Source organism: Pan paniscus, chromosome 8 (assembly GCF_029289425.2).
Source record: "Pan paniscus chromosome 8, NHGRI_mPanPan1-v2.0_pri, whole genome shotgun sequence".
NCBI lineage: Eukaryota > Metazoa > Chordata > Mammalia > Primates > Hominidae > Pan > Pan paniscus.
Window position 1 is genome coordinate 85,327,318 of NC_073257.2, and position 12,876 is coordinate 85,340,193.

Below are 12,876 nucleotides of genomic sequence, written 5' to 3' on the forward strand. Positions count from 1 at the left end.
TTTCTGGTTCAACATTACCAATTTCATGCCCAATTCATGGGCTCGGTACTGGGGATCAGATGGAGGAGGCAGCCTGTATCCACTCCGCCGGTCTGGCACAAACCTTTGTTGCACCAATTGTGCATATAGACACTTAGTGAATGTGACCTGGGCATCAAGACACAAAATACATGAGTCTTTTCCTGAAATTAAGATTGTGAATAACACTTCACAGTTAAATATAATGAGAAGTCCATTTATAAGCTTCATATTCATATGAAATGCAAAGAAGATTCAACCTATTCATTGCCTACTTGTTTTTAGTAACAGCTTTATTGAGATACAACTCACATACCATAAAATTTACCCTACTGCTGGCCAGGCATGATGGTTCATGCCTGTAATCCCAACACTTTGGGAGGCCAAGGTGGGCAGATCATCTGAGGTCGGGAGTTTGAGACCAGCCTGGCCAACATGGTGAAACCCCATCTCTACTAAAAATACAAAAATAAGCCAGGCATGGTGGCGCACGCCTCTAATCCCAGCTACTCGGGAGGCTGAAGCAGGAGAATTGCTTGAACCCGGGAGGTGGAGGAAGTTGCAGTGAGCTGAGATTGCTCCACTGCACTCCGGCCTGGGCAACAGAGCAAGACGCTGTTGCAAAAAAAAAAAAAAAAAAAAAAAAAATTTTACCCTACTGCCTACTTTTTAGTAATCGCTAGTAAAATTCTTATCATTAGTTACATTATACAGCAATTAAATGGCTGGAAGATAAAGATAATTCATTTTTTCTTTTTCTGAGACAGGGTCTTGCTCTGTTGCAGAGACTGGAGTGCAGTGAGCAATCATGGCTCACTGAAGCCTCAGGGATAGGGTTTCACCATGTTGGCCAGGCTGGTCTCAAACTCCTGACCTCAGGTGATCTGCCCACCTTGGCCTCCCAAACCTCCTGGGGTCAAGCAATCCTCCTACCTCAGCCTCCCAAGTAGCGGGGATTACAGGCGCCCACCACCACACCTAGCTAATTTTTTAATTTTTTTGTAGCGATGGGGTTCACCATGTTGCCCAGTCTGGTCTCAAACACGTGGGCTCAAGTGATCCACCTGCCTTGGTCGCCCAAAGTGCTGGGATTACAGGTGTGAGCCACCATGCCCGGCCAAGAATAATTCTTAATTCTCTGGAAGAGATGAAATGTTTTATTGTTAAGAAGGAAATAATTAGGCTGGGTGCGGTGGCTCACACCTGTAATCCCAGCACTTTGGGAGGCTGAGGTGGGTGAATCACTTGAGGTCAGGAGTTCGAGACCAGTCTGGCCAACATGGCGAAACACCATCTAAAAATAAAAAAATCAGCTGGGCGTGTTGGGAGGTGACTGTAATCCCAGCTACTCGGAAGGCAGGAGAATCGCTTGAGCCCAGGAAGCAGAGGTTGCAGTGAGCTGAGATGGCTCCACTACACTCCAGCCTGGGTGAGAGAGTGAGACTCTGTCTCAAAAAAAAAAAAAAAAAGAAAAAAAAGGGAAATAATTATAGAAATAGAAACATATTGTCAAAAATAGCTATAAAACATTGAGTATAAAATGGGGAGGCAGGTCTCTTGAAAATTTCCTTCACTGGGTGCAAGAAAAGAAAAAACGTGTATAGTTTGAGCATCCCAAATGTAAATATCTGAAATCTAAAATGTTCCAAAATCCAAAACTTTTTGAGTCCCAACGATATGCTCAAAGTTTTGAGATTTCAGAATTTTCAGATTTGGGATGCTCAACTAGTAAGTTTAATGCAAATATTCCAAAATCCAAATAAATCTGAAATCTGAAATACTTCTGGTCCCAAGCATTTCAGATAAGGAATATTCAATCTATATTAACATGCTATGAAGAAACAGAATATTTCCTTTTTTTTCTAGAGGACAATTAAAATAATGTTTCATTCACTGAGCACTGAGAAATGTAAAAAGAAAAAAATAATAATGTTTCAACTCTGTTTCCAGTAAGAGAAATTAAATGACCAAGATAGAAATCTCACCGATGTCATTATTCGTGTTTCAGGCAAGAATGTCTTGAAAACACGACAAGCTCGCAGGTCAATAGGGTCTCGTAGGTAAAATGCCTGGACTGCTGCAGCCACCAATCTGGGGCGCTGCTTTAGCACTGCCACAATGCCAGCTGGAAGGAAGCAGTGTGCTCGATGAAGTGAGGCCTGAATTTTTTCTGGGTACCTGGGACAGGTAACATAATTACTTTCATTTTACAGTATATAAATACCTAGAATTCTTATACCATTCACATTCTTTTTGACATCTCTTTGTTCATCGAGAGCAGTACGTAGAGAGTGACAAGAGAGATGAAAAAAGATACTGTATATACACTTAAGAATATACGAGAGAGGGAAAGAAAAAAGTAGGAAGAAATGGAAAATAAAGAAAAGGGATTACTGTAGCTCTATAAAAACAAAACAACTTTGGGAGGCTGAGGCGAGTGGATCACGAGGACAGGAGATTGAGGCCATCCTGGCTAACACGGTAAAACCCCATCTCTACTAAAAATACAAAAAATTAGCTGGGCGTGGTGGCATACGCCTGTAGTCCCAGCTACTCGGGAGGCTGACGTAGGAGAATCGCTTGAACCCGGGAGGCAGAGGTTGCAGTGAGCCGAGATCACGCCACTGCACTCCAGCCTGGGCGACAAGAGCAAAACTCCATCTCAAAAACAAAACAAAACAAAAATACCTATTATACTTTGGAATAAAGATAAAATCAGAGTTTATTCTTCTAAAAGAATGGTACAAAGTATGCTGAAGCTAAAAGAGATTTTTATTTCTTATTTTTTATTATTTTTGAGACGGAGTCTCGCTCTGTCGCCAGGCTGGAGTGCAGTGGTGCAACCTCGGCTCACTGCAACCTCCACCTCCCAGGTTCAAGTGATTTTCCTGCCCTCAGTCTCCCAAGCAGCTGGGACTACAGGGGCCTGCTACCACGCCCGGCTAATTTTTTGTATTTTCAGTAGAGACGGGGTTTCACCATGTTGGTCAGGATGGTCTCGATCTCTTGACCTTGTGATCCACCCGCCCTGGCCTCCCAAAGTGCTGGGATTACAGGCGTGAGCCACTGCGCCCGGCCAAAAATATTTTTAATATTGTTAATACCTGAATGGTGCTTAATATTTAATAGGCACCCAAATTTGAATGGATGAACGAATATGTAATTAGGCTAAGACCTTTCTTTTCTGAATAAAAGCTAAAGTTTTATTCAGAAACTGAATTCTGACATAGGTCAAAGAATCCCATATACAGACCCAGAACAACAGAAAAAACCTGAGCACCTTGTTTGTGCTCCATTAGGTTTCTACTTTTTTTTTTTTTTTTTGAGATGGAGTCTCCTACTGTCCCCCAGGCTGGAGTGCAGTGGCGTGATCTCAGCTCACTGCAACCTCCGCCTCCCGGGTTCAAGCAATTCTCCTTGCCTCAGCCACCAAAGTAGCTAAGATTACAGGCACCTGCCACCACGCCCCGCTATTTTGTTTTTGTATTTTTAGTAGAGATGGGATTTCACTATGTTGGCCAGGCTGGTCTTGAACTCCTGACCTCATGATCCGCCCCCTGCTCAGCCTCCCAAAGTGCTGGGATTACAGGTGTGAGCCATCGCTCCAGGCCCATGAAGTTTCTATTTTTAAAGGTCTCAAATTTTTTACCCATGGATATAGCTAATACTTAGCCACAATATCTAAGGTAAATAAATGCAAAAATATTGGGACAAGATTGTAACACTTCTGAATGGGAATTTAAAGATGTATCTGTTTCCTGATTTTAAAATCTGTAAGTTTAATTTACTAGTCTATTTCATAAAGAGGAATGAAGACAAAATGAAAATTAGCATTAATCTAGGTGAAAGGTATTTTATAGTCAAAGAAAGACTGATCAACTCCAACAGAGCTTTAAGGAAAACAAACAAAAATCAAAGAAAGACTGAACTACACGAAACCAAAAGGTTCCTTAATTAGCAATGAAAGTGATATTTTTCTTACCCTCTGATGCGCCTATTCACAGCAGCTCGTATAGATTCTGAAGCAAGTATTTTTTCTGAATGTGCTGTGATTATATTCAATGCTTGTGGAATTGTTGGGGGTGTGGTGGGTAACCAAGATTCTGCTCCAGATTTTCTTGGTGCAGGGATAATACACAATTCCCCATGGCAGAAAAATACCTGCAAACGGTACATTTCAATTTTCACAGTGGGCACTGGCAAACTGCAGGTACATATGAATGTAATGCAGCATGATTTCATCTCTATAAATTTTCTAAACTTGGGTATACTTACCCTATTGGTGCTATTTTCAGGATCCAGCCATTTAGGGAGAAAGTCAGCAGCTTCTATTAATAAGAATTCACCATCATTGTCTTCAATCCTAATGCAAGAAAATTTCCAATTTTGCATTCAAAAAGCATATATCTGCTAGTAACCAAAACAGTTTCATTCTAATACATTTTCCTCTTCATCTTAGTAAATATTTGAGTATGTACTATGTGCAGATGGCTATAAGAAAGCAAAATATTTAAGATAACATTAAGCACTGAAGGAGACTGTAAGATTGTAAGGAGGAGTTGAAGGTAGATATGATAAGGAGAGAAGATAAGCAATTTACATAAAGAAATATTAGACAAAAATATGAAAATATACGAAAGTACTATAGGGTTCCAAAAGAAAAAAAAGAAACACATAGCTGAGATTAGAAAAGCCTTCATGTAGGAGGTGTTATTTGGGCCTGAAAAGATAATTATTTCTGCCTCATTTGCATCACTTTTTTTTTTTTTTTTTTTTGGAGACGGAGTCTCGCTCTGTCACTCAGGCTAGAGTGCAGTGGTATGATCTCGGCTCACTGCAACCTCCACCTCTTGTTTTCAGGCAATTATCCTGCCTCAGCCTCCCGAGTAGTTGGGATTACAAGTGCCCGCCATCATGCCCAGCTAATTTTTGTATTTTTAGTAGAGATAGGGTTTCGCCATGTTGCCCAGGCTGGTCTCGAACTCCTGACCTCAAGTGATCCGCTCACCTCAGCCTCCCAAAGTGCTAGGATTACAGGTGTGAGCCACCACGCCCGGCCCATATCACTTTTTTAAATTTAATTTTTTAAAATAGGTTATACATTCACATGGTTACATTTTTTTAAAAAATGTATTAAAAGTTACATGGCCAGGTGCAGTGGCTCACGCCTGTAATCCCAGCACTTTGGGAGGCCGAGGTGGGCAGATCACCTGAGGTCAGGAGCTCAAGACCAGCCTGACCAACATGGAGAAACCCCGTCTCTACTAAAAATACAAAAAAAATCAGCCAGGCGTGGTGGCCCATGCCTGTAATCCCAGCTACTCGGGAGGCTGAGGTAGGAGAATTGCTTGAACCTGGGAGGCAGAGGTTGCGGTGAGCCAAGATCGCACCATTGCATTCCAGCCTGGGCAACAAGAGCGAAACTCCATCTCAAAAAAAAAAAAAAGTTACAAAATAAAAAAGTCTCCCTCCTACTTTTGTCCCTATCTGCTCAACCCTACATGCATCACTGCTGTTTCCTGTATATCCTTCTAGAGTTTGCTTACACATAATCTAGCTATAGAAATATATATTTGTATTTTCTCCCTTTTTTACACAAGACATGGCATATTTTATATACTGTTATATATCGTTCTAGCTCTATACTTCTATTTTTATTATTTTATTTTATTTTTGAGACAGAGTCTCACTCTGTCGCACAGGCTGGAATGTAGTGGTGCAATCACACTCACTGCAACCTCTACCTCCTGGGCTCAAGTGATTCTCCTGCCTCAGCCTCCCGAGTAGCTGGGACCACAGGCATGGGCCACTACACATGGCTAATTTTTGTATTTTTAGTAGAGATGGGGTTTCACCATGTTGGCCAGGCTCGTCTCGAACTTCTGACCTCATGTGATGCTTCCGCTTCGACTTCCCAAAGCGTTGGGATTACAGACGTGAGCCACTGCCCCAGGCCTACAATATATTGTGTTCTTGAAACTTGCTAAGGCAGTAGATTTTAAATGTTCGCACCACACACAAAAAAATAAGTATGTGAAGTAATGTACATTATGAGCTCAATTCAGCCATCCTACAATATATATGTATTTCAAGACAACATGTTATACATAATAAATATATAAAATTTTTATTTATCAATTTTAAAAATAGGCTGGGCGCAGTGGCTCACACCTGTAATCCCAGCACTTTGGGAGGCTGAGGCAGGTGGATCACTTGAGGTCAGGAGTTTGAGACCAGCCTGGCCAACATGGTGAAACCTTGTCTCTACAAAAAATACAAAAATTAGCCAGGTGTGGTGGTGCACGCCCATAGCCCCAGCTACTCAGGAGGATGAGGTACGAGAATTGCTTGAGCCCGGGAGGCAGAGGTTGCAGTGAGCCGAGATTGTTCCACTGCAGTCCAGTCTGGGCAAGAGAGTGAGAGGCTGTCTCAAAAAAATAAAATAAAATAAAATAGAGCACAGTGGCATGTGCCTGTAGTACCAGCTGCTTGGGAGACTGAGGCAGGAGGATGGCTTGAGCCCAGGAGTTCAAGTCCCGCCTGGGCAAAATAGTAAGACCCCGTCTTTAAAAAACTAAATAAATAATAAATAAATTTAAAACATTTAAAAATTTTAAATAAATTTATTTAAAGATAAAAATAAAATGAGTTATCGCTTAGATTTACATCCTGAAATATTTAAGGATCAAATGACAGCTACAGATGAAATAATAATGACCATGAGTTGGTAATTGTTGAAGCTGGATAATGGGAACATGTGGGTTCATTCTCTCTACTTTAATGTATGTTTAAAATTTAAATAATAAGTTTTCAAAGGTTTTTTTCTCCCTTCTATTTTGTTCTGTTGGGAACGAGGTTGACTGGGTAAAAAAAGATCAGAATTTGGGTGCTGACTAGGAAAACTAGGACAAAATATAAGTGGGCGGAACGCCCTCTGCTGGCAATACGTGGTAATTACAGAAAACTCAGGTCCCATTTTTAACGTAATGTTACCTACTTTGCTTCCTATACAATTGTGTTCACTGACTTCTCTTTAAATTGTTTCTGTGTATGATTTCTCAAAAAATATAGCTATGGTCTAGTAGAGGAATACATATTTAAAAATACGTGAAATATGCGTGTATGTGTATGAATGGAATTTTATTTTTCAAAGATCCACAAGGAATTTAATGGTGATTACTTCTGGGAAGCAAGAGCAGTAGAAACCTTTGTACTTTTGGAAGTTGAACTCTTTGACAGTACTTTAATTTTTTTTTTTTTTTTTTTTTTGAGACAGAGTTTCACTCTTGTTGCCCAGGCTGGAGTGCAATGGCGCGATCTTGGCTTACCGCAACCTCCGCCTCCCAGGTTCAAGCAATTCTCCTGCCTCAGCCTCCCGAGTAGCTGTGATTACAGGCATGCACCACCATGCCTGGCTAATTTTGTATTTTTAGTAGAGACAGGGTTTCTCCATGTTGAGGCTGGTCTCGAACTCCTGACCTCAGATGATCCGCCTGCCTCGGCCTCCCAAAGTGCTGGGATTACAGGTGTGAGCCACCGCGCCTGGCCGTGTACTTTAATTCTTTCTCAAGAAAAGGAAGCCACAAGAGAAGAGAAAGAAAACACAGATATGGCTGGGCGCGGTGGCTTACGCCTGTATTCCCAGCACTTTGGGAGGCCAAGGTGGGTGGATCACCTGAGGTCAGGAGCTCCAGAGACTAGCCTGGCCAACATGGTGAACCCTTGTCTCTACTAAAAATACAAAATTAGCCAGGCGTGGTGGTGCACGCCTGTAATCTCAGCTACTTGGGAGGCTGAGGCAGGAGAATCACTTGAACCCGGAAGGTGAAGATTGCAGTGAGCCAAGATCACACCACTGCACTCCAGCCTGGGTGACAGAGCAAGACTGTCTCAAAAAAAAAAAAAAGAGCACAGATACTATTAAAATCTGTACAATTTCCAGTAGACTACAGGAGAAAAATAAATTACTAAATAGATAAAAATGTAGTCACTTTGTTTCAGTAATAGAATTCCTTTAGAATAATTAAAATAACTACAATACCTTGCTACTAACTCTGGAAATTCCTTTGTGATCTGCTTTATTACATAAACAATAAACCATTCATCCTCAATGTTATCCCCAAACTTTGTCACGCCAAACATATGAGCAGGAACACCTCCTAAAAACAAGAGAAAAGCAACCATGTAACCAGATAAATTTGTTACTGCAAATAAAATGCACATAATCATTCAACTGAATACACATTCATTGACTGATTGCTCTAAGTACTGGGGAGCAGGGGTTGCAATCCTGAAGAAGAAGCCTACTCCTGAGGAGCTCAGGGTAAAACAAGACAACCAAATGATCTCAAAACAAGATAATGAACTCTAGAACAGGAGTGTGCAGTAAGGGCTATGTGAGTATAAAGGAGGGGATATCTGTGCTATGCTTGCCTGGAGGAATGACAAGAGGTGAGCTTTCCAGAAAAATGGAAAAGTATGTGCAAAGGCACAGAGGCATGATGTATAGAGTATGTATGTATAGAGTATTCTGGGAATACCAGGACGCTAGATTTGGATGGAGCAGAAGTTTTCAAACATGTGCACTATTCACAAACACATGGAAACTAAACAACAACACACTCTTGGAATAAATCACAGGGAAATTAGAAAATATCTTGGGACAAATGAAAATGAATGCACATCATACCAAAACTTAAGGAATTCAGTGAAAGCAGTGCTAAAAAGGAAGTTTGTAGTTGTGAAAGATCTCAAATCAACAACCTATACCTCAAAAAAAAAAAAAAAACTAAACCCAAACCCAGCATAAGGAAGGAAATAATAAACATTACAGCAGAGAGAAATAAAATAGAGACCAGAAAAAATAATAGAAAAACAAAACAGCTGAGTTGGGTTTTTTTTAAAAGATTGACAAACTATTAACTTGATTAACCAGGAATAAGAGCAAATACTCAAATAACTAAAATCGGAAATGAAAGAGGGGACAGTACAACTTATGTCATAGAAATAAGAAGGATAAGAGAATTCTATGAACAATGGTATACCAGTAAGTTGGATAACCTATAAGAAATCGACAAATTCCTAGAAACACAACCTGTCAAGACTGGATCATGAGAAATACAAAAATCTGAACAAATCTATAACTAGTAAGGAGATTGAATAAATAATCCAAAAGCTCCTAACAAAGAAAAGCTGGCTTCACCGGGGAATTCTTCCAAACATTTAAAGAATTTGACACCAATCCTCCTCAAAATCTTCCAAAAAAATAAAAGGGAGGGAATTCCCAAATTCCTTCTGAGGCCAGCATTACCCTAATACCAAAGCCAGACAAAGACAATATAAGAAAGCTGTAGATCAATATCCCTGATGAGTATCAATGCAGAAATCCTTAACAAAATATCGGCAATCTGAATTCAACAACACATTAAATAGATTATTCACCACGACCAAGCGAGATTTATTCCTGGGATGCAAGGATGGTTCAACACATAAAAATCAATGTACAGTTAATATCCCTCATTAACAGAATGAAGGTCAAACAAGTGCATTACAGAGCGTCTCAAGAGCTGCCATGGCAAACAATAGGTAGAAGAACAGCCCAACCAACTCTTCTTCTCCCCACCCCAGATCTCAAGTTTCTTCAACTAGAGAACTCCAATTAAAGTAACTATTTTTGTCTATATTAGACTTTGATTTAAATTTCATCTTGAAGCAATGGGAACTACTGAAGGATATTAAGCAGGAGAGTGACACAATCAAATTTGTGTTTTACAAACATAACCAGCAACAGTGTTAGGAACTAGAAAGACAGGAACCAGAGAGGTAAGTTAGGAGGCTGTTGTTGTTTTCCAGATGTAGAGATAAAGAGGGTCTACACTGAAGCCAAATAGATGTAGAGAAGGGGTCATATTTTAGAAGCATTCAGGATTTAGCATCTGACTGAACATGGTGAAGTGAGGAACTGATTATGATTTTGAATTACTGACTAGCTTGGATAACTGGGTGGATGGCAATGCCATTAAACAAGATAAGAAAACAGTAAAAATGGTTTTCTAGAGGATGGATAAAGGGTTGGTTTTAGATGTGCTACACCAATGTGACAGTGTTCTTGCCAATAAATATCATATGTATTTCAATGAATAAGAGTTCAATAAAATTAACAGTAAGATATGTAGCAACTGTTGCCAAAAGATAACAGATACACACTAAACTGAGAGTATCACAGTGATGTATACTTGTGATGTATACATGGGGGGTATATCTTGTGATGGTATCACAAGATGCCAGGCTCCTGATCCCAAATAAGACCTCACATAAGTCACTGTGTAAGGAGAGACTTGGTCACCTACCCATGATTTATTTTCATAAAACTATAAGAAATGATAGAACTGTAATGTGACCAGTTCCCCATCAGACTACTTAAGGGTACATGTCTGCTGCTTAAACTTCAAAGGCCAGCTGGCAAGCCAAAGCCATCGTGCCCAGCAGAGGAGCAGGTCCTGAGAACCCAAACATTGCAGGGCATAGCTGGGAACATACCAAGGAAAACAATGTCATTGCATATACGCAGTAGGCAAAGAGCCAAAAAATTAGCTTACAAGCAACTTAAATATGGGAGGTGGGGTGGATTTCTAGAGCTGTCCTGATGCTGCCCAGGAGTGTCTTGTCTGTAAGTCCTAATAAACTTATCTACTTGCCAAGATAGACCTGTCCGAGTCATTCTTTGGTCTCTCCGCTCCCTCCTAGTTTAATCCTGGGTTTTTCTCATAACAGGACAGAGTGCCATATTTTGCCAGAGGTCAGATCTCAAGCACCAACAACACAGGGAAGCAATGAAGAAACCTCAAAATGCTTGTAAGTGGCAAATATTAGTCATAAAGCCCAATTATTTATCTTTATAAGCCGGGCAGAGCCACTCAGATCCTTACCAAAATGGCTATATGAAACAAGGCAGCCTACCGAACACATCACCAAAATAAGGAATCCTGAGTAACAGCAAAAGGAACCATGATTAAAGCCAGATGCCTGAAACTATTTAGTATAGATACTTAGATACATTATGGCATAGTGTAGTAACTAAAGTTCAAAAGAATAGCCATGAGTTTAATAATGTTTAGTATATGCTAATTCCTAAGGCAAATTTAGAAAGTTTTCATTAATATGATTTTTTTTAAAAAAAGCTTTAAGGCTAACTGAATATAGACAAGTATTACTCATCTAAAAAGTTTAGTGTATTAATCTCTTCCTGGCAACACTGAATGAAGCGTGGACTATTACACATCACTGTTGTCAGGATAACATTAAAAGTCACACTAATCCAAACAAGTAAAAGAGTCTTACCTTTCCCAGGTTTATATTTAAGATTGAAAGGCTGATTCTGCCAGATGTAGGGGACCAGCATAGGTGCAAACTGAGTCATTATTCTCTCAATGTACTTCTGAAGAATCTCTTTATGTTTATCTGAGTCCCTTGACTCATCTGGTATCAGGAACAGGCAGTACTCCACTGTGTCTTCCATCGTAGGAAGCTTCATGGTTTCTTCCATTCTTCTTTGAAAACTATGTTTAAAGTTCCAAAATATAAACCACATAGAACAATGCAGAAGTAACATCTGAACTCTTTTAGATGGTTCCATGAACATTGTTTTCTAAAATTTAGTTAGGCCGGGCACAGTGGTTCATGCATGTAATCCTATCACTTTGGGAGGCCGAGACAGGCAGATCACTGGAGGTCAGGAGTTTGAGACCAGCCTGGCCAACATGGTGAAACCCCGTCTCTACTAAAAATACAAAATACTAAAAATACAAAAATTAGCTGGGTGTGGTGGCATGCACCTGTGATCCTAGGTACTCGGGAGGCTAAAGCAGGAGAATCACTTGAACCTAGGAGGCAGAGGTTGCAATGAGCCGAGATCATGCCACTGCACTCCAGCTTGGGTGACAGAGCAAGACTCCAACTAAAAAAAATAAATAAATAAAAATAAAAAATAAAAAAATAAAATTTAGTCACATACCATCACCATGGTTTTTGCCTTAACCATACACCACCTACAGTAATATTTATTTAATTTTTTTAAACTTTATTTATTTATTTGAGATGCAGTTTCACTCTTGTTGCCCAGGCTGAAGTGCAGCGGCATGATCACAGCTCATTGCAACCTCCACCTCTTGGGCTCAAGCCATCCTCCCACCTCAGCCTCCCAAGTAGCTGGGACCACAGTTGCATGCCACCATGCCCAGCTAACTTTTCTTGTATTTTTAGTAGAGGCAAGGTTTTGCCATATTGCCCAGGCTGGCCTAGAACTCCTGAGCTCAAGCAGTTCTTCCACCTTGGTCTCCCAAAGTGCTGGGGTTATAGGCATCTGGCCTAATATTATTTTTAATGACCCTTTACACCTAAAACTTTATCTTTAAAATTACGTTAAAAGGAAACCTTGATATAATACAGTGAATAGAAATCTAGTATCACATTCCCCAATTAGTAAGTATGTAAGAATAAAATCTTTACTTTTTATATTTTTCCTATTTTGGAAGTGAAGAATGAAATTTTTAATGTTTGCCCTTGTACTAGCAGTGGTATGTGTAATATATTTCGAGAAACACTGCACTAACACCTACTGTTTACATACTATCAAAAACCCCAGTTCTGCCACTAATTAGTTGTGCCACTGTGGACATTTCACTTTCTCTTTCTGGGTTTTTTTCTTTAATTTAGGATAAGTTATCTACCATCTCTAAAATCTCTCCCTGCTTTAAAATTTTGTTATTTAAACTCTAAAGTACAATCTGTCTTGCTCTACAGAATGTACATCTCTCTCTTTTATGAACATTGTATGGCGTAGAGGAATTCAGAACTACA

The 12,876-nt window shown here is 39.9% G+C and overlaps 1 protein-coding gene across 6 annotated transcripts in view; it reads right to left on the reverse strand.

Moving 5' to 3' along the window:
- Positions 1 to 12,876, reverse strand: part of ECD (ecdysoneless cell cycle regulator) — a 92,848-nt gene that overhangs the window by 77,184 nt on the left and 2,788 nt on the right. For all 6 annotated transcript variants that reach the window (XM_055092980.2, XM_055092979.2, XM_055092978.2 and 3 more), the window contains exons 2-7: positions 11,359 to 11,576; positions 8,060 to 8,177; positions 4,294 to 4,381; positions 4,001 to 4,179; positions 2,004 to 2,196; positions 19 to 147 (exon numbers count right to left, since the gene is read on the reverse strand). In XM_055092980.2, the coding sequence (XP_054948955.1) occupies positions 19 to 147; positions 2,004 to 2,196; positions 4,001 to 4,179; positions 4,294 to 4,381; positions 8,060 to 8,177; positions 11,359 to 11,563 (912 nt within the window). In that variant the 5' untranslated portion in view covers positions 11,564 to 11,576. The remainder of the gene's footprint in view (positions 1 to 18; positions 148 to 2,003; positions 2,197 to 4,000; positions 4,180 to 4,293; positions 4,382 to 8,059; positions 8,178 to 11,358; positions 11,577 to 12,876) is intronic.